Raw genomic sequence first — 22937 nt, forward strand, 5'->3', positions numbered from 1 at the left:
GGGGGGGTAGTAGGGGGGGGAATCATAATGATTGCAGCATGTGAGTACCACATTTTCTGTTGTTTCCTAGTTTTGACCAAAATAAAGATTACTAAAACAACAATTAAGAGAGAAAACTTAATGCAACTTTATATTCAAACACAAATACTTAACTAGTAATTCTTTCATCTCAGAAAGGTTGTCATTGTAGAGAGAAATTTCTTTTCTACAAAATAAGTATCGTTTTATTATTTTAATGCAATTTTCACATTATCTATTTTGCCTCTAATTAAAATTGAAAACAATAAATGTTATAAAATTTTAATAATTAAATATGGATAAAACTAAACATTTAACTATTTTATAATTTGCTTAAAAATTTTAAACATTTAATTTAAAACGGACGGAGTATTACCGTTAGTAAACATTGACAAAAATAGTTTATATATTAAATATTCCAACAGGCAGATTTATTTTGTGGAGATATAACTGGATTTTTAGTTTGTGCTAAAAATGTTGAAAGTCAATGAATGTAATTACTTAAATTATCACCATAAGTTTCATAACTAATGATGCTTAATACTATTACATTAAATGCTTGCTAATAAAAAGTCCGCTTATGTGCTCATGTCAACTTTTGGACATCTGTGTGTCTCTGTGTATTTAAATATTTTTGGTTCATTTTGTTAGATAGTTGACTTTTATTTCCATTGCTGCTTCCACCGTCAAAAGAGGAGCGAGAGCTGGTAATTTTGTGAAAATTTTCACGTTTTTCTTCACTATAGAAACAAAAGAGCTGTACTTTTAGTTAATCCTACAAGATGTTCGAGAGTTGAAATTAGCTCATTAGTAGTCACTTAGAGGCTTCACATGCTTGGGAGGATGAAAACGTAACAAAAGATAAAACATATTAATCTCACACAACTGAGGTACATAGCCCAATGAGAGGCTTGAGCCAGAAAATTACAACTGGTGTGGTCTACAAAAACATACATGTTGGCCTAAGAGTTTGCGTAGTGCATATACAACAAAAAAAAACTCTTGAAGAGACGAAAGGACAAATGGAGCATAGATTGTTACGTATGTGGTAATAGAATCGTAAGGCAGATTAAGGACAATTTGGAATTATTAGACTCGTCCAGCTGGTATGATTGTATATTAATGAACAAAATAGATCGGTTCTAGATAATTTCACAATCGTATGACTAAGTGTAAAAAACAACAAAGAAGAGATTTAAGGAGAAGCAGAGTGAGGTCGATCAAAGTTAGTATATTACCAGATCAGTGGTCGAGCGCATTTATCCATTGCCGTCACTTCACATCCAGAATGGTAATCCGAGTCTACCATATGCCTGAGCTAGGCTTTTGTAATTTTATATCTCAAGCTTTTCAATAGAAGAATGCTATATTACAATATATCGTTTGCTATTTCTAAATTTACAGGGATCTTTTGTTTAAATCGTTATTACTTAGCCTGTAAATATAGTAACTATGAAATATAATTAATGGAATCAAAATAGATGGAATAAGATGAATGAAATTAGTTTTAAAATGGAATACTTTCATTTTTCATTCATTCATAATAAAAATTGCAAATGAATGTTTAAGAATTTTTTTTGTATATTTTTTGGAATGTCCGTGGAATTGATGGAATGAAGTATTCCATTCCATTCATGTTAAATGGTGAAAAAGTTACAAGAAATTAATGGAATAGTATTAGAGCTAAGTTACGGTTTTAATTATAGACATATTTTCCTAGATGACAAAGTTATTGTTTTCTATTGGAATTATCGAAATGTTCAATTTATTTAAGTCAGAGAACATACCAAACTAAAATAGAGTATTTGCAATTCTAAAGGACCAACATTTGGTATTTACAGAAATCAATGATGGAAAATCATATAAATTTATTAATATAGTGGATTTTTTTATAAATAACTAATAGAAAATCGAAAATAAATGTATTTATGAAATTTGAATTGTATCACAAAAAAAAAATCATTTGTAATGATCATTTAGGGGGAATTAGTTTACATGATATCATGTAATTTTTTTCAATTAGAGGAAGTTTGGCTATGCATGACTCCATGTAGTAGCAAATTCTCTCTTTAAAAACTATTTCCCCCCCCTTTGGCCAGGAAAAAAAGCTATTTCCTTTCTCATCGCCAATTCCAAACCTCAAATCTCTATAAATAACTCCTTTTAGGATAGTTATTTTCTTTCTATTTTGTCGACCATTGTTACACTAACTATATTGTGTGGTAGTATTTCGGTTGATATTAAACAAAAGGTTTACATAATAGTTCCTCGAAGGTTAAAAAGTGCAAGCAGCAGCGACCACACACAGCTAAAGAAAATTTATACCAAAGATTGAAGAATCTAGCCAAAAAAGGTAAATAAAAAACAATTGTAAAAAGTACACATGCATGTGTTATGGTGTACATAGGTAGGAGAATTGTGGGGGTCACATGGAGTTCAGAAAAAGAGCAGAAGAGTTCCCACGTCGTCTGTGGTTTAGGTCCTCGGGCTCTGCGGATACCAAACACCATCATGCATGCCCAACTCTATTTTCTTTATTTCACTAAACCCCGGGAATTTGACATGAATCCTTTTCCCTTCTTTTTGGTTTCTTTTATCATACCATTTTAGGGTTTTCTTTGTACATTCACATCCTCTTATAACCATCAAAAATAATACTCTTTCAAAACGCAAAATAAATTTTCGATATTTGTCATTTTATAAATAATTTTTTGATTAAAAAATTATTTATAAAATGACAAATATAGTAAACATTTGAACTTTAACATTTGAGTTGACGTCTATAGTTGAGAATTTATTTTATTTTAACGCCACATATTTTAATTCAATTCATTATTTTAATTTTTATTTTAGTAAAAACAGTAAATATAATGTTAAAATATATATTAATTAAAAATATTTAATATGTCATATATTTCTAAATTTTTTAGTATATAATAAATATGACTTACATTCCCATCTACAAAAATAATCACTAATTTTTGCTACTTAAATTTTTTGATAACAAAGTGAAATGTCATTTTTGAGTTTTGTTATAGATGTTAAAATTAGCTTTTAAATCTTAATTTTTTTAACATAAGCTGAATTCTTAATTAGAGATTTCAAAAATATTTTGAGATTGATTTTGTAAATAATAAATTTTAACACAAACTACAAATTTACATCTATAATTATGTAAGATTCAAACCCATGATATATTGAAAAAGTAATAATTTTAAAATAAAATATTTGAATAAAATAATTAAGTTTAATCGTAAAATATTCGTATATATACAAACTCATGTGTAAATTTGTCTATAGTTAAATTAATTTATATGGTGTTGGGATTTTATATGGTGTTGGGATTTTACTTAGCAATAGAATTGATTGTACATTAGATTCTTGAGTACTTCCGGTATAATATAAATTAAGCATTTGAGAGATTTAATTATTAGAGTGTAACTTTTTTTTGCTTTTGGAATATTCATTTAATAGATGACAGAATATAGTATATATGAGAAAGGTTTAAGTTTCTAAATGGTACAATACATGCTTTTAATTTTTGTTCAAAATTAATTAAAAATATAAATAAAAGAGTGACATAGTATTGCAAATAAATTTAAAAATTAATACCAGAATCCTAATAAGGATTCTCCTTTAATATCGTAGCCTTCTCTAGTATATATTGTACATGCTTTAATAGTGTGGAAATTCCATTGGTCCATTGGTTTGAATAAATGTTCATTAATGCTTTTATACCATGACGTCTGAGTTTTAAATCCCAAAAAACGTGAAATTATGCGAATTAATTGAAAAAATGCTTATAAGAGAACTGCAGCATGGCGCAAAGAATACCGTCAGGCATGAATCCTATTTGAACTGCTGAGATGATACAGTCAAACATGAATCCTCGTAATGGATGTAGATTTGTCGGCTGTAAAATCATTTGTAATGTTTCTCATAGTTTATTATATCATAATTATACAACATTAAAAAAATATAATACATGCTTTAACAATTTCTTCTCCTTACATCATTTTTTCTTTAAACATCATTTCTTTATTATTAGTTTTTCAGCCTTTCTTTCACGCTCCCTTTATATGTTTCCTTTTAGTTTGATTCAACTTCCCATCATGCATTTATACATATTCTATGAATGTGATATCCAAGTTATCTATCTTATTATTGACATTTTTGACAGGTATTGTCATCATATTCCTCTCCACTCTCTGCCCATCCACTTGCCTCGTTTCTAATAAATTTAATAATTTTATTATTTCTCAAATCACCCATGATAAAGTCCCTTTCTAACTAATAAGAGCAACTATGGTACTTCATGTTCCTACATTTTTCTTACAACATATTTTTTTTTTTTTTTTTTTTTTTTTTTTTTGATAAAATGTAAATTATATTACCAAAAGAACATGTTACATAAGCTTAAAAGCCTAAAACTCATGTGGCCCAAAAAAAGATAAAAAGCCAGAGAAGTTAACGTTTTTGTCAATCCGAAGAGAAAATCTATTAGCCATAAGAGAACCAAAGAGATAAAAGAGTGGAGCAGCCCTTCTTTAATCTTCTTGCGAGGAGAGTATCTTTGATGAGTCTATCTAGTTGTTTGAACAAGATATTCGGTGTAGTGGGTTGAACATTATGTCTTCTGTTGTTCCTCTCTTTCCATATGAGGTAAACTGCTGCTTGAGAAGCCATTTTGCAAAGAAGTTTCTTTTTACTCGATCTGAAAGGAGCCAAGAGCCAGCTGATGAGATCGTTCCAAGACTGAAGATGGTTCAGATGATGTCCCAGCCGTCTGAAGAGGAGATTCCAAATTTCAGAGGCAAACACACAGTTGATGAACAGATGATCCCTTGTTTCATCGTGGGTAGTGCATAGGGTACAAAGTGGACTGAGATGTGGACTCCATTGAGCTATCCTAGCATTTACCGGTAGTCTATTGAGATTTGCCACCCAGAAGTTAAAGGAGTGCTTTAGAACAGAATGCTTGAACCATACTGCATTGAACCATCCTTTGTTGTCCTCCTTTGGTCGTAAGAGCTCCCAAGTGATTTTCGTTAAGAACTCATGTTCCTGCCAATCTTGTGGTCCCCAAAGGACAGTGTCGGAGGCGAGTACATCATGGTTTGATGCGTAGTTTTGCAGCAGAGAACGCACAGTAGCGACATTCTGGTTTCTCGATCTATAGGGGACCTGCCAGTCCCGAGAAGAGAGAGCTTCTTGAACCGTGCTCTGTTCCGGGATACCCAAGAGTAGTGGACCGTTTTCACCTGTAACCTCCAATAACCGTCCCTGAGAACACCAGTTATCAAACCAGAAACTAGTGTTTGCGCCATCCCCAGTGCAAGAACTGATTAGTGTTTCTGCTAGGGGTCTGAGAGATAACAGGAACTTCCAAATCCAGGAATCAGACGTTTGAATCTCGAGGGACCAAAAAATTTTCCTTTTTAACCTGTGTTCTTGAACCCAAGCTACCCAAAGGGAGGTTGAGGATGAGAGGATTTGCCAGATAAGCTTAAGAATCAGGGTCTTGTTCCAAACTAAAAGATTTCGAAGGCCGAGACCTCCTTCTATCTTAGGCAGGCATACAGTCGTCCATGAAACCTTAACAGATGCCCTCTTTGAGATATCCCCTCCCCATAAGAATCTGTTACACATTTTTTCAATAGCTTTAAGACAGGATTTGGGCAAGATGAAAGCGCTCATCCAGAAATTCAGCAGACTATAGATAACCGATGATACAAGCTGAAGACGCCCTGCAAAGGAGAGACACCGGACAGTCCAGCTCGTGAACCTTGCTCTTATTTTATCCAAGAGAGGAGAGTACTCTGATTTTTGCAACTTCCTATGCATGAGAGGAAGACCGAGATAACAGATAGGGAGAGAACCCTTTCGGAAACCAAACAAGGTTATAGTGTTAGTTTCCTCTGGGTTCAGTCCTGCTATAAAGAGATCCGTTTTGTCTTTGTTCATCTGTAGACCTGAGATGTCCTTAAAAACCTCCAGAGAATCAGCAATGGATTGAAGCGATGTACCTTTGCCATCAAATAAGATAATGATGTCGTCCGCAAATGCTAAGTGAGTAACAGCTGGGTTCCGTCCAAGGGGGTGATAGCCAATTCTTTCGGATTCAAAACGAGATTTTAGCAGATTTGAGTAGACCTCCATGGCCATTACAAACAGTGAGGGGGAGAGGGGATCCCCTTGCCTCAGACCCCTAGTACCCTTAAAGAAACCGCATAGATCTCCATTAACATTGATGGAAAAGGAAGTAGTGGTGATGCACTGAGCGATCCACTGAGTAAACACCGGCGGGAAATCAGCTACCTGAAAAATCTTCAACAAGAAATCCCAGTTCACAGAATCAAAAGCCTTCCTTAAATCCACTTTGAGGAGCCCATGCTTTGAGATGGTTAAGCGATTAAAACCTTGAACCATTTATGTGGCAAGGAGGACATTTTCCACTAGCATTCTCCCTTTAATGAAAGCAGATTGAGTATTAGAGACCATATGTGGAGTGATCGCTTGCAGTCTCATGGCAAGAATCTTTGAGATTACCTTGTAAACAACATTGCAAAGAGAAATCGGTCTGTAATCCACCAGCTTATCAGCCCCCACCTTCTTTGGAATGAGAGAGACTGCAGTACAGTTCCACTGCTTGAGGAGTTTCCCACTTCTGAAGAATTCTAGTACTGCTCTAGTCACGTCCTCTCCAATTATATCCCATGTTTTCCTATAGAATTCACCTGAGTAGCCGTCGGGTCCAGGTGTTTTGTTTGCTGGGAGTGCGAAGACCTCTTGTTTCACGTCTGCCGGTGTGACCGGAGCTGTCAGCAAAGTCCTATCTGCGTCGCTACATCTAAACGATGTGAAGGAGGATATTTGAGCTTGACTGGTTGCTGTGAGGGCAGTAGTAGAGGCGCCAAATAATTCTTCAAAATAAGACACGCAATGCAACTTGATTTCTCCCGTGTCAGACAGCCTATTCCCCGCCCCATCCAGGAGGTAGTGAATTTGGTTTATAGCACGTCGTGAAACCACCATACGATGGAAAAAGGCAGAATTCTGGTCCCCACTTTCCAGCCAACGAATTCTAGACCTCTGCTGGAGGAAATGTTCTTCCGCAAGGGCTAAAGTTAACCATTTACTCTGAGCTTCTTTCTCCTGAGCCGCAAGTAATACCGTCGGGTTTGCCAAGACTTGATTTTGACAGGAGATCAAATTAGAGTGAGCTTCCCTGACTCGGTTTTCCAAATCTGAGAAGTGCTCTCTGTTTATTTCTTTTATCTCAGTCTTTAGGAGTTTTAGCTTCTTGGAAAGAGAATACATTGCAGTTCCATAAACTTTTATTTGCTGCCAGGCAATGGCAACCCGCGGGAAAAACTCAGGGTGATGGAACAAGAAGTGAGAAACCATAAACTGTCTTTTGGCCTTAGTTCTTTCGCCAAAGACAATACTACTTGGACCGTGATCAGAGAAATCAGGTTCTCCGAAGTGCGCATAAGCCTGGGGGAATTGAAGCAGCCATAAGTCATTTATAAGGATCCTATCCAGCTTCTTCGAGTTTGGAGAGTCAGTCTGCTTATTCCACCAGGTGAACTCATTTCCTCTTATTGACAGATCAAACAACTCAGCGTGTTGAATGCACTCCCTGAAGTCTTTCATACCACGAGGAATTCTTGTACCTCCTTTAGAATTTTCACTCGGACTAAGAGTTTGGTTGAAACCTCCCAAGACAGCCCATGGTTTGCCCATAATGATAGGATCAGTAGCCAAAAAACTTAACTCCTCCCAAAGATATCTTCTCCCATATTTACAATTTAGAGCGTAGATAAAAGAGACCGCGACTTCCGAAGTGGAGTGTGGCAGCTCAACTAGACAAGTGATCATCTGGCTAGACTTGGAATGGATAGTCAATTTAACTGAAGGATCCCAAACGACCCATATCCGTCCTAGCTCGGCGAACTCGTAGTTGGCTGAAAAATTCCACCCCGGAAATATTGAATTAAAAATCTGGTGAGAATTGTGAACTTTCACTTTAGTCTCTATGATACTCCCAAAATACGGCTTGGACTGCCGTAGCCATTTCCTGAGACTACTACGCTTAATTTTCTTATTAATGCCTCTTACGTTCCAGCAGAAAGAGTCGATCACCATCATGACAAAATGTTACACATTAGTAATAACATATGCACGTACATCTATGTTTTGTCTTACAACATATGCACGTACATCTATGTTACACATTAGTAATAACAAAACCCATCGATTAGTCGCAGTAAAAAAACATTTACTGTAAATTTATCATCCATTTTGATAACCACAGATGCTTGTTTAAGAATTAAGATATTAGAATTTTGCAAGTGCAAGGTATACAAAATAATAAATACTAGGTTAAGACCCGCGCCTTGCGCAGGATAAACATTATATATAAATATTATTTATAAATTATATATTTTAACATATAATGAAATAAATATACATTTAATTAAAAATTAATAACTATTACATATATAATTAAATTGGTGCGAACATATAAATCAATTTTATTAATCCAAACAATATTTTTTCTATTTGATAAGATATAAAAGTACATTTAAATGATATTAACATACATTTAAGTATGTCTTAAAATTAACATTTAAATGACATTAACATACATTTAAATAATTAATTAAATAAATAAAACATTAAAAAAAAGTAAAAATTATTTTTTTATGTTTTCAAATTATATTTTTTCTAATTTAAACTTTTTTATAATTTTTTTTCAAATTTTATTTTGAAATTCGAAAATTATTTTTGAAACTATGTTTTAAAAAAATTTAACATTTTAAAATTTTAAAACGATATATAAATATATATCTTTTAAAATTAATAATTAATTAAATTAGATTTTTTACTTATATAATTTTGTAAACATTTGTATTTTTTCATATCAAAATTTTTAAACTATGGATTACAAAATTTGAATGTGAGACTTTTAACAGTTTTAGTAATTTATATTCGTTTTTAAAAATTTTAATTATAACATATACAGAAAAATCTAAATTTTTATTATATAGTTAATGTAGTTGTTTAACTTATTTTAATAGTTTAAAATTAAAAAATTATGATAGAAAATACATTAAATTTTATTAAATCTTTATTATTCAAAATGATTAATTGCTATATATATTTTAGCCATATTAGGAAATTTTGTAATTTTTATTTAAGGAAATAATAAAGAACATTAATAATGAATTTAATTATGGTTATTTTAATAAAAAAACTTATTATATAATTAAATGGACCAACATATTTTTCTAATGATTCTAAGAATCATCTTAGTGATGACACGTGACTATCAAAAAAAGTTGTAATGTTTCTCAAATAATATAGAGGGGATACATATTGAAACTAGAAGTAGTACGATATATTAGTAAATTTATTTACCTTCTATATATGACGATAATATTTTCACAGACAAAAATTTCAGTTAAACATATACTATTAAATAAATACGAACGAGAACATCCACTGGCCTCGATATTCACAAATTCTTTAGTTAGGGCTTATACACATGATTAACTTATGATGCTATTTTTCGTAAGACTAGTGAAAAGATAAAGTTCTACTACTGTTAAAATATTTTAGGAAATGAGTGATTTTTATAGAAAACAAAAAGGAGAATGCAATGAGTGATCGTTTTCTGTGAAAATCGATTGTTGTAAGTGAAAATTAAATTAGTTAACGATCACTACAGATATAATGGGACATGTTTTTCATCATGCAATAAACTTCTGTGTGTAACAATTGTTTTTATTTTTCTCAAAAAGAAAACAATTGTTTTTATTAATTTTGAGTAATTGACAAGATATATGTATATCGAATGTGGATGGCCTCTACTTCAAATTATAAGAATACCGTGGAAGGCCTCTACTGGATGCAAAATAAAGTAACTGGGACATGCTTGGATTATATATGGTCTAAACTCTAAAGATTTATCTAAGAGCATCTCCAACTTATTGCTATTTTTATTTCTATTATAATATTTAGAATCAATTTCACTACAACCATTGCTATTTATCTTTATAAAATAGAAATTGCTATTTTTTTATGGGGAAAAAATATCAATTTTTATTTTTACTCTATATTTTAAAGATTGTTATTATAAAAAAATACACTGGAGCAAACTCCATCTCTATTATAGAGATCATCTATTTTAGAGGAGAATACATCAAAATAGATCCTAGATGATCTAAGCATAAACTGTTTGATCCAAAAACACATATATAATGAAGAATCTTTTTTTATAAGAACACATCGTAAACAGTTTTTCGTTATTACGAATAACTAAAAGAGAAAACAAAACTGGAAGCGAAAGTTGACCCCGAAAAAATTGGAAGAGATAATTACAATATAATTAGAGCTATAGAATAACCCAAAATCCCATTAAAAGAAGCAAGGGCTAAAAATAAACTTTTCAAGGATATCAATAATTTAATTTCTTTAAAAAAAGATTAATAACTTTGGCTGTCAATTCTTTGTCACCGGAACATGGTCTGAAAAAAGCGATTAGCTGGACCGATCACAATCCATTTCATCCTTTTTCCTCGCATAGGCATACCGTTCGTCCTTTTAAAGTCAATAAAATCCAAATAAATAAAAACTTTTACAGAAATAATCAATATGTTGTTAAGTTTTAGTAAGAAAAAGAAAAAGTGAAGTTCTAAATTATACATGACGTATATGATCTCTAGGTACATGAAATAACCATAATTTTAGATAATTTTATTGAATTTAAAGCTGGCAGACAGAGAGAACCATCACACTCCTCTCTCTTTCTTACATTCCCACAAGCTTCCAAACAAAGAGAATTAGTGGAAAGTATGATTTGCAGAGGAATCATTCTCTTCCTCGTCCTCTCTCACTCACAACCCTACACACATATCATATAATTTTAAAAGTACCATTTATAAAATATTTGTAATAAAGAGAAGAGAAATAACTAAATAAACAAAACTCTTATCTTCTTCATGAGAATCATTTCCTCTCCACAAAACCATGCCTTCTTAAAGCTCTCTTCTAATTTTTCTCAATAATCCATCCATATATGGCTTCATGCTGAGATCATATGACCAATATGGTTCCTCTTGAACCCTCACCTCTTTACGGCGTTTTCAGCTACGGCGTTTGCAGCAGCGGCGGAGGCGGCTTCAGGGAGGCGGTGATGATGAGAGAAGCAACAATAAACAATCAAAATTCTAGTGGAGAAACATGTTCCGTCTCCGATCCAATAGCAGCTTCTAATGAATATTATTATAACATATCTTCTCATCCGGCCAACAAAGACGACGGATCCGCCTCCAAGAACGACGTCGTTGCGTCTACTAACATAGAAGACGGTAACAGAGACAAATCTTGGCTCCGCTTAGGTATAGGCCCTGAGGAAAACAATAACGCGACATCATATAAGATCCAACGTCGTTGTGGCAAAAACGCAAGTGGAAGAGAAAATTCGTTAGACCTCAGTTTGTTTACCTCATCCTCAACCGCGGCAGGAGCGGTTAGAAGTAAAGTAGATCACCCGCAGCCGCCACATTCTCATCATGAGTTGCTCACGATGCGGGGAGCGTCTTTGGTTTACGATCACCAGTTATTTCGGCCTCAAACGTTACTAAACCGCGGCTATTCGTTTCCATTTTCAAAGCCATCGATACCTCAATATACGGCGCCATTTAGACCGTCATCAATAGGAATGATGAGTGAGCGTGACGTTACTATCAGTAATAGCTTTACAAGGAGTTGGTGTGAGGAGGAGGGAGGAGCTGGACCAAGCTCGGAGTTTAGGGTTATTGATCCTCCAAAAAGACCACATTCTGGTCTTTGGTTTCTTCTCCAAGCTTCGCAATTTCAGTAATTAAGACCTCTCTTGCATTTTCTTTAATCCTTTCTCAGTTTGGTTCAATTTTATTAGGTGAAACTCGATCATTCTTTTTTAAACAGTGTATATATTTGATAAAATTTGATTTGTGAACGCAGGGAAAAGAAACCGTTCTTACATCAAGTAAACAAAAGCTACTTGAGAATCAAGTAAGTCTTTATTTGTCTCATGCATTATTGAAACTTATTTGTTTACGGAAGTTACTAAGATTGTTTCTGTTATATTCTTATTTTTTGAAAACAATTTAAATTTGCATGGATAAGAGATGGGAGAATCACAGTTAGATTGCTAATTAAGTACCTTATGACGAAGCTTCAGTTGGATATCGAGTCTGAGGTAAATACCTAAAGTTTTATAACTCTTTTATATATGTTTTTAATCTTCTAAGTTTTGTGGATATGAAATGAAAACGACATTACAACTCAATCCCCAACTTGTTAGGTCACACGTCTGATGTCATGGTGTCGTAATTTATATAACTTAGTTCAAATAAATCTTAGCTAGATATATTCAAACTTTAGTAATATAGGCTAGGTGATGATGTTACAAAAAAAAGGGCTAGGTGATGAAACCACTTTCTCTGAATATTAGGGCTACACGACATCCTTAATTTGGCGCAAATCTAATTAATAATCATGAATAATCTAGGGTTCGGATTTTTGAATCTGATTCCTTCTGTGCTCAATCAATCAATTTCAAAACGAATTATACATTATTTTTGCTTAATGATTCATCAAAAGATTTGTTTCTTAAGTAACTCTTCATTACTAAGAAATTTGATCACCCAAAAAATTCCTCCATCTATCTCATTTGACAAAAATAGTGCTTAATTGTACTGATCACTTCTCGAAGTACCCACTACCTTATAAATAATTATTATCATTACTGGTGTTAATTATATTGTATATTCTCATAGGAAACTGGAAAACGAGAGGGGAACTATTTAACTGGCCTTTTCATGAGTTTCAGGCTATAACATAGTTATTGGTAATAATTTATAATAATGCTATTTGTGGAATAAAACAAGTCTGGGTCATCAGGCATGCTTGCTTTGAGAATAGTATAAACCAGAAAATAAAGTATATCTTAATGCAACCTCAAAAAGCTTACAAGCGTATGTGAATGCGTAGATGCTCTCGTTATCAGAATTGACATTAATCCAAGTATATTATGTTCCTATGGAGTCTAGATAGGCTCACAAATACATATCCATGCGCAAAGAATCAACTGCATGCGTAGGTGTGCTTGCATGTGTATACACATAGTATACATTCGATCTACCAGGTTCAGAAAGCTGCCGTTTAGATATTAGGTGGTGAAACACAAATTTTGAGTTTCACCTTAATTGGACGAGACAAGCTAATCGACTCGGCTAGGTACCTAATTTATCATATACATGATTTTTATTCTACATTACAAAAGAATGTAACTTTCTAAAACACTAGTTGAGTAAATTAACGTCTTAGCATCCTTCTACGTGGTCATACGTACGGGTAAATCTTCTTAAAATTTTAGTTGTGTTATCTCGTTGATGATTGGATGACGTCTTGATTGTTGAGATTAGAGATCAGTGTCTGTCTACTAAGACGCACTCTATCAGACTTTGGATAATAAATAGTGTGATTTTAGTTCATTGATGATTTGATGTCGTCTTGATTGTTGAGATTAGAGATGAGCTTCTACAAAAACGCACACTTTCATCATAGTTTAGATAACAAGTAGTATGATTTTTGATTTAAAACAAAAGACTTCAAAATTGTCTAGCACCAGTAATTCAATTAATGTAAACGGTAGTAAGAAATTATGGAAAAAATGGTAATAACATAGCCTGAAATTATTTCATAAAAATCAAATTATGAAAAGTTGGATTTCACGCAAAATACAATTAACGATGAAAAATAGCTTTCCGTTTAATGCTGAAGTTTCCATGTTTTAGCTTATTTTCTTGAGAGCATGCATGTCGCCACAAGAATATATATTGATATTTGGTCCGCGCATTGTGACATATAATATTCTTATTCAAATAAGTTTTTGATGAAAAACGTGAATTGAAAGCATTGATGCATGCATGGCTAACTTTGTCTTTTCCATCGAGCCAAAAGAAAATTTATCCCCCACTAACAAGCATATTAAAATTTCCCTAATTAATATTTGGATAGTTTAATAATTTTCCTAGTCAACTAATTAGTTCACAATCCATGTAAAAGTCAATCCAAAATCGGAATGCAAGCATTTTAATTTGACTTTTCTAATCAAGTGATTGGAATAAAAGGTATTGAATTTTCTAAGAATAATAAAATGCCATGAACACTCAACAATGCGTGTAGAAAAAATAGTACGTTAATATCACTTCTAGAAGTAGTGGTCTATATAAACACCAGCTTAAAATATATCCATCTTTCCTCGCGTAACTTAAATTATTTTGGTAACACCATGGGATTTGAAATTTTGCTTGAGATTCTGAATTCATTTTTTTGGTAGCTGTAGCTATGAGCGAAAATTAAAGTTAGGGTTTAAATATTCTGGTACTTTTAACTTCTTTTTAAAGAAAAACGGTTACCTTAACCGACCTAACATGTGTAAAGATAGACGTTTATTTTAAATATGTATCGTAAGATCTTGGCCGTGAAATATCAAGAAAAACAAATCTTGGCCGATATTAGAGAATATATAATGTTTGTAGATTTAAATAAAAAATGTTTTAATAGCTAATCTAAGGTTGGTGTGACCGTATTTGAAGGTATTCCTACTGTTCGATTTTCTTTATGGTGAAATATATGTCATGGTGAAAAACGGGGGAAAAATTACCTAACATTGTCGTCACGCTTATGCTTGCTAAGGTCAGCGATTCTCTTAATTGATCGTCGAATAGCAGAATGTGTATAGATTTTAAACAGGGAGCTTGAAGTTACGTGTAGAATGTCGTATCGCAATCCCAAGTGGTCCACTTTCATGAATGTTGAAAGTTGAAACAAAGATCATCTCCTCACCAACCAATCACGTTCCTACAATAGAGCACAAAATAAACTATTAGTGTTCGAACTTGAATGATTTTTATTCATTACGTACCTTTTAGTTTCAACTGACCGATTTTAGTTCTTTGTTTTCACTTCTTATCTTTGGCGTTAAGTCGAGAAAAGTGGAGATTTTAGTATTAGCCTATTAGGTATACGTTACACTAACTACGTACGTCAACAAACAAAGCACAAGTTTCTTTACATGTTAACAATAAAAAAAAGACTCACAGAGATTTTTTAAAAATGGTTACAGTAGTCATAGACGGAGTAACCCAATAGATTATCTAACCGGTCAAATTTGCAGATCATGTGTGTTATGCATGTACTCTAGTATATCCCCTTTCACACACACGAGCACGTATGTGAATATTTACCATGTGATCTTGACTCTCTCTGGTTTGTTTGATGGTTGCAAACTATGGAAACAGATAGAAATAAGATGCAGAGGGCAACGATTATCGCCGTTGTTGACGATGCAGCATGTAAGAGATACCATATGGAGTCCAAAATCATCATTACCATCATCATCTCCTTCTTTCACTTTGCTTCGGGATTCATCAACTAGTGACCATGTCATGATTTTGCATTATGGTAGGACTGCTTAATGATAAAATTTATTTAATATTTTTTTGCTTTCCGTGTAACATTTTTTTATCATTATGTATTTATCGAGTTCTAAATGTCCCTCTTTTTTTTGTGTGGGTTTTCGATAATATTTGATAGTTCTCTTTTAAAAAAAAAATCAATGGAAGGTGATAGATATTAAACGGTTTGTAAATTTAGTTGACAACAAATAAAAGAAACCTTTATCTACTTCACATAAAAACATTTAGAAATCACACCCTACTGATAAAATTCCTCTAATACCATTATTGTTCACTTGGGATTTCCACTTACACTCTTGGCGGGTTTTTTCCTAGCTGGTCGGTACGGTAGCTACGATGATAGCCCTGCTGGTGATATCTTCGATGAGGTTTCTTCTCGCCACTCCTTTACTCCCCGACTTAATCAAACTTATCTTCCCACAATATTCTTTGATTGGTTCTCTCTCTTTAGTAAAGCAGAATTCGAATGGGTCTCCAGGAAGCTGTAGGCACCGTGCATCTAGGTTTGAGGGCGCCTTTCTCTCGGGTTCGTGGCAACAGTCGGGCCTTCCTGCTCCGTTCCCGTCTCGTTAGTCTGAGTCTGCTTAGTCATCTTCCGTTGCTTTGACTTCATCTCTTGCCTCAATCGAGCTCCCGTCCTTGTATGTTGCTTAGTGTTTAGATTTAATTTTGCAATTCCAATACTAGTCTTTTTGTATTCTCCGTCAAAAATCAAAAATTTTGATATAATAAATTTAACATTTTACTGAAAAAAAAGAAGAAGCAGATTTCGACTCAGGTGACACTCACTAGTTATGAAGTGATCTCTCCATCTTTTTGATATCCCTTTAGATGGTCCGCGAGGGTGCTTGTGAACAGCAACGAGGCTTCTATCACGGACGCAAGGTATGTGGGTCTACTTTGTCTCTTTCATCTCTATCAGTGGAATATTTGAGAGATTGGAGTATTAATAATGTATTATTATATAACACGATGGTTTTGCAGAAAGTAGGACTCCCAAGCCAATTTGCAAGATTTTCAAGAGTTAGTGCTTCACTTTGGTCTTAAAAGTGATTTAGCTTTTGATAATTGCTGATTATGCTCTCAGTAAGTTTAGGAAGGCAAGATTATTGCCTACATAAATGGAGACATTGCAATCATTTAACTAGAAGAAAAAAGCATTCTTCCTAAACTCTTGGAGGAATATGGTTGAGTAAATGTGATTTTTATGGTTGGGAACAGGGAGAGAGCTTTTGGGCTTCTTGGACACTTGTAGGCTAGGAACTTACTCTGTCTCATCCTGAGGGTTTGAAGATTTGTTGGATGATCCTATTAAAACCAATCATAGCTCTTCAATTTATGGTGTTCAAAAAAAAAAAAAAGCTCTTCAATTTATAGACATAACAATGCAAGTAGAAGCTCCTTTTAAATTCTACCCTTCAGTAACACACAACACTCAAATTCCAAGAACATACACATCCTTCCTACAAGGTTCACATCTTTACAAAAAACAAAAAAATCTTTCCGCTTTTTTTTGGCTTTTTCGCCGATTAAATAAAGCCATTCTTAGTGCTAAACTTTTTGCCAAAACCTATTAACATATACATACATAAGCTCAACACATCATATGGTAAAACATCAGAACTCTTCAGGAAGAGGATGACCATCCAAGAACGCTTTGAACAGCACAAGTGATCTCTCAGGCTGTGAGAATGGGACCTCATGTGCAGCTCCTCGCACCGTAGCAAATGACAATACATTTCCATAGACTTGCGTCCACCCACCCACCTGAAACAACAAAACACAATCTGTTAGTTTTGTTCTTTTCTTTTACCATTAGAGACTGATGTTTGTTTTTACCTGTTGTCCTGCAAACCAGACTCTATAAGGCACACTTGTTCTCAGTCCCAACCGTTTAGCCAATCTGCTAACTAAGGTTCTACTTCCTGTCAAAGGGATCACAGAATCTTGATCTCCACTGTTCTTGCAAAAAGAAAAACATCCACCGTTAATTCATCAAAGCAAGTAAAAAAAAAGGTATGACAGAGAGAGACATTGATATCTATTACCTGTAGACAAGAACTGGAACTCCAGCTTCCACAAGGCTCCCTACGATATTAATCGTTGGTTTTTCCACATCAAGCATTTGGTAATCAAGCACACTGTAAACCAAAACACCAGTTCCTTGATGAATAAGCAAACTGTTAGAGAAGAAAGTGACAACTACTTACTTGCTGCAAACTGTCCATTCACGTACTCCAACGAGCCGAGCTTGAAGAGCTTCCTGCACATCTCTTCGGTTTAGATAATTAACCGTCTCATCTTCCACACAGACATCTACTGATTCTCCCACTTGCTGTCCATTCCAAGGAAACCACAAAGTTCATAAACACATCCACATAGCAAATAACAAAGCTTATGTTTCTTGGGACTCACGTTAGGGCTTACGACTTTGGATTGAGATAGCACAGAGGAAATGCAGACATCGAGTGTCACGTCATATTTATCCACAAACCTACTCGTCTCAGTGTTAACTTGGCTCATCACTTTAGAGCAGATACTAGACATTGACCCTCTGTAGTACTCACTCACATAGCGTGAGTAGTTACAGTAAGAAGTGAAGAGTTTGAATGTCGAATCCGATATCAAACCGTGAGACCAGAAGTACTCAGCTCGTGAGTTGAAGTCAGTTGAAAACTCAAGAACGGGATTGCCAATCTACAAAAAAAAAAAAAAGGAATAAAGACAGAATCATATAGACCATAAAGATCATTGGAGGAAGAGATAATGTTTTAAGACTTACAGCAATTCCTCTGAGATTGAACAAATGGTGCTTCTTGTTGTACTGAATCATTAGATCAGCTAACTGGGGAACATAATGGCCTACATTTGCATCAAAACATTAGCCACAAGTACTATGATTGAGAGAAGTGAGGAACAAGAATAAAGTTATTACCAGCATAGCTTTCACCAGTGATGAAGAGACTTCTGTTGAGATAGTGAGGGAACTTGAGGAACCATCTTTCCAAGAACACAAGGTTGTCTCTTGCTGAAGTGAATAAAGAAAAAAAAAAAGACAAAAAGAGAGAAAGTATGTTTGAGATGTGAACAAAACATAAAGAGACAAGAAGAAGAGAATAATAATCTTTCAGATGTGATCTGGAAAAAAGGTTGAATTCTTTTGTTCTTTTTGTCAGTCTTGACACAGAACAAGAAACAAAAGCTGATAAAATAGCTTCAGAAAATATAAATAAATATTAGCTTTTCCTGTAAAAAGGAGAATAAACAGAGAAATGGCATTCACAGGTCACTGTATCATCATCACCATAACAAAATTTCTAATTTTAAAATAAAATAAAAACCAATTTGTAAAAGTTTTTTAAAAGAAACCCTTTTGTGTAAAAGATATCTTTTTGTTGTTGCTGAATTTAGAAAAAGCAAAAACACACAAAAGTATGTGTTTCTTTTCAGTCTAAAATCTAAATCAATAGATTCAGCACAGTTTCTCTGAAGGATTTTGGCTTACAGTGTAATAAAAATCATATCTTCTTAGAAAACAATAAACAGGAATTCGAAAAGGAGAAACTTTAATTTAAATCAAGAAAAGAAAGAAAAGGTTTAGTGAGAGATTAACCAGTGATCTTATCATTCACACTCTCGTACGAAGAGCTCTGAGTTGAATAAGAGAATCCAACTCCAACAGGTGTTTCTAGATACAACATATTAGCCTCTGTAACCACCAAAAAAAAAAAACAAAAATCAAGAATTAACCAAAACTTCAAATGAGGAATCAAGAAGCTTAGTTTAATTTTAATTACCTTGGTTCCAGCTATGTTGATTCTTGACCAAAACTGACCCTTTTGGTCTAAATGGTCCGTTCTCTGAGAATGCACCAACACCCAAAGATGAACATCCAGGTCCTGCATTCAAACCCCACAATTTTTTTCTGATATTTTAAAATAATATAAATGTAAAATTGAAATGAAAACGAACCTCCATTGAGCCAGAGGACGAGAGGCTTAGAGGTGGGCTCAGTTTCAGCTTCAGCGAAGTAGTAAAACAGAGCACTGTGTTTCTTTTCGTCGACGGTGACATAACCAGAGTATTGCTTGAATCCGACCTGGGGTTGACCGGGTAAACGGGTGACCAGATCGGAGTGGGAGAGAACAGTGGCGGAGCTCAGGAAGAAGATTAAGGCAAAGGAGACTGTGAGGCATTGGAGAGAAGGAGGAGGAGACATGATAAGTCACTTCTTCTTCTTCTTCTTTGTTGTGTTTGGTAATGCCGAGAAGAAAAGGAAGTGGAGACAAGTGATGACTTTGGGTCTTTGTTTTACCCACTTGCTTTGCTTCTTTGCATTTTTATCAAGATTCTCATGTTTCTTTCTTGTTTTATGATTTATTTTTTAATTTGATTCATAATTTTATAATTTAGCATCTGAGTATTTTACTCTTTTATTGACTTGGTGGGAAATTGTACTGATGGCCTGAAGCCAATAAGTATAAAATAGAGGAATTCGACATTTACTATAATAAATATTATTTTCTCTGTTTCAATATATATGTTGGTTTAAAAAAACATTATTTCATAATATACGTTATTTTAAAGTTCAATACAAAACTTTAGTTAAATAATATTTAATTGAAAATTAAAAGTAAAATTTGAAAAATAATTTGTCATTGACTTTTTTCTTTAATTAAAAAAGATATTAATTTTAATATTTATGTTTTTAACTTAAACAACTTATTTATTTAAACATATGAATTATGGTGTGAAAGTCTATAATATATTGTTCAAAAGAAGAAAATAGATGAATAGAAGGAGAACATGTGTGATGAGATTTTTTTCTCTATAATTTACACCAAAATAAAATAACTTTATTATAGTGTAATTTTTACTTCAATAGTGTTTCATTTATAGAGTGAAATATAGAAAAATGTTATTTTTCTAATCTAAATATAGAGTAAAATATGACATTCCTCTATATTTCACTCTATAATATTGTAACTCTATTATATAGTAACATCATTGGAGCAAAAAATTACACTATAACAGAGTTACTATATATTTAAGTGTAAATTATAGAAAAAAAATAGAGCACTGGAGATGATGCCCTTGCTGCATGCGACTTGAAGGTAGATCGATATGAGGTTCATTAGCGACTAATCGTTGACAAAAAAAATTAGTGACTAATCAGCTGACTAACTAATAACAATTCAAACTTGTTAGCTTTGAATATTTTTGCAAGCAAATGTAGCTACCGTGGCTGGACTTTACACAACCAACTACCCCTACAAAGTCAGTCTCTTTTTCCTTTTACGTTAATTGTTTTTTATATCAACTAAATTTAATTTATATATTTCATTTAGCATTTACAGAAGCTCACAGTTGCTAAATTCTAATTAACAGCATCTCCGATAGTATACAATAATTTTCTCTATATTTTATTCTAAAATAGAATAATTCTGGTTCACTCTATAATATAGTGAAATATAAATTAAAGTTGTTTTTACTCTATATTTGGAGCAAAACAACAACATTATTTTATATTCCACTCTATTATAAAGTAACTTTATTATAAAGTGAACCATTAGAGCAAATCGAACTCTGTAATAGAGTTACTCTAATTTAGAGTGAAATATAGAAAAAATTATTGTGTACTATTGAAGGTGGTCTTAGAGCGTTATGTTGACGGATATCTTGAACAATCTTTCGTAAAAAAAAAGTAATAGAAAAATTATCAAAAATTCACCTCTAAATATTATAACAAATAAAAATATGTTCCAACTCATCTCTATTTCTTTTTAAACAAAAAGTGTTATTTTCTAAATATATAAGCAAAAACGGTATTCCTTTATTATAAAGTTTTACTTCTTTATAAAAAAAAGATGATCTTTCACTTTTAAAATGTGTACAGTGTACTTATAACTAAAATAAAGATTGCTATATTTATTTTATATGTAAGAGTTTCTTTAGTTCATTGGTTTTATTAAGTGTTCGTTAATACTTTTAAATTAGGAGATTTGTGTTTTGAATGCAAAAAGGTGAATTATGCATAATATTGAAGAAATGATATACAAAACATTTTCAACATGGTACAAGAAATATTTGTTAGACATGAATTTCGTAAGACGGTTTAAGATGGTGTAGTTATAAGTGAATTTTCATGAGACATATAGAATTATCCGCCATAAAATTATCTTTTGTATTGTTTTTCATAGTTTGCAAATGATCTAACTAACCATCGCAAGGAAAATTATATATAGTGAAATAACAATTTTTGTTTTTATTCTATATTTTGAGAAGGACTATTTTACAAAAGTATATGAAAGTAAACTTAATTTCTATTATAGAATTTTTTATGTAAAAAGTAGCAAAAATACATGTATGATGAGCATTTCTAATATATAACTCTATTTTTCTTCTGAATAAAATAATTACATGGTGAAATGTGGTTTTGCTCTAATCCTAAAAAAAAAAAATTAGGCGGTCAACACGAGATTAGACGGTCAACGCGGAAATTAGACGTTTTTACGCGGATCAATGTCTGGTTACACCGATTTGGACATAATCACCGAGATCAACCTCAGAACAGCGCCTAGACGGTCGCGTTTTCAAACATGGTTTATATCAATGATTACTATCAATATATACTATACTTAACAAATATCTACTATTTTACCAAAAAAATAATATATATACACTATACACTTAAAACATACAGAAGATAAGCTTGCTTATCAAACGTTCTGTAAATTGTATACGTTCGTTTGGCATTTGTGTTTACTACTTTCATAGTGTAATTAACAAATCGCGAAATAAAAAACATTTATAGATATTGTATCTATGCGTTTGGCATTTATGTCCACTATTTTACAACGTAATTAACAAAATCATAAGAAGTCTAAAATACTCCGACAATAGTTAGCTGTAATATAGGAGAAAAAAACAGATAGACCTAAAGAGAATTATATGTCTACTTTTTTGAATGAAATTATACGTATATTTAACTGATAAATACAATAAAACAATAGTAGATGGAGAAGAACATGAGTGTGGCCCAGTTATAATTTAAGTGTTAGCTAGGCATGGCCGATAAACAAGCAAAAGGCCAAAATTTTGAGAACTACAACGACAAGAGTGGTATGGTATGCGTGTAAAGGAGCTTTTAACAATGAGACTCGCAGAGGCCACTGAATGCAATTATGCCTTTTACTGATTTTATTACTTTTAAGGGTTACCTTTTCAGCAATTTTTTTTGAATTACACTCGTATTATTTTGCTTTGATATTTTTTTTTTTGAAAGAACTTGCTTTGATATTATTCTGCCTCCTATTACTCTGAAATTAAAATGTGACGCTGTTCATCGCAATAATTCCATGACAAGTTACAGATAAAAAAAAA

General features: G+C 32.9%; 2 protein-coding genes across 4 annotated transcripts; one reads left to right on the forward strand and one right to left on the reverse strand.

Annotated features, from left to right (window-relative positions):
* Positions 1-10871: 10871 nt before the first annotated feature.
* Positions 10872-16236, forward strand: LOC106334508. Of its 3 annotated transcripts, none has more exons than XM_013772798.1 (6): positions 10872-11904; positions 12031-12081; positions 12196-12268; positions 15378-15540; positions 15870-15922; positions 16006-16236. In XM_013772798.1, the coding sequence occupies exons 1-6, from the start codon at positions 11123-11125 to the stop codon at positions 16006-16008; spliced, it is 1125 nt and encodes a 374-aa protein (XP_013628252.1). In that variant the 5' UTR covers positions 10872-11122; the 3' UTR covers positions 16009-16236. The 3 variants fall into 3 exon arrangements, with proteins under 3 accessions (XP_013628252.1, XP_013628251.1, XP_013628253.1); XM_013772797.1 differs by having other exon boundaries at positions 16014-16216; XM_013772799.1 differs by lacking the exons at positions 15378-15540; positions 15870-15922; positions 16006-16236 and adding an exon at positions 12849-14150.
* A 704-nt stretch (positions 16237-16940) lies between these two features.
* On the reverse strand, positions 16941-19930 carry LOC106328848 (serine carboxypeptidase-like 45). Its single transcript, XM_013767377.1, has 10 exons — positions 19527-19930; positions 19352-19453; positions 19168-19263; positions 18490-18582; positions 18337-18416; positions 17970-18251; positions 17765-17889; positions 17603-17695; positions 17394-17511; positions 16941-17321 (listed from the first exon to the last, which is right to left on the reverse strand). The coding sequence occupies exons 1-10, from the start codon at positions 19771-19773 to the stop codon at positions 17172-17174; spliced, it is 1386 nt and encodes a 461-aa protein (XP_013622831.1). The 5' UTR covers positions 19774-19930; the 3' UTR covers positions 16941-17171.
* Positions 19931-22937: the final 3007 nt, after the last annotated feature.

Source organism: Brassica oleracea, chromosome C3, assembly GCF_000695525.1.
Source record: "Brassica oleracea var. oleracea cultivar TO1000 chromosome C3, BOL, whole genome shotgun sequence".
Lineage (NCBI taxonomy): Eukaryota > Viridiplantae > Streptophyta > Magnoliopsida > Brassicales > Brassicaceae > Brassica > Brassica oleracea.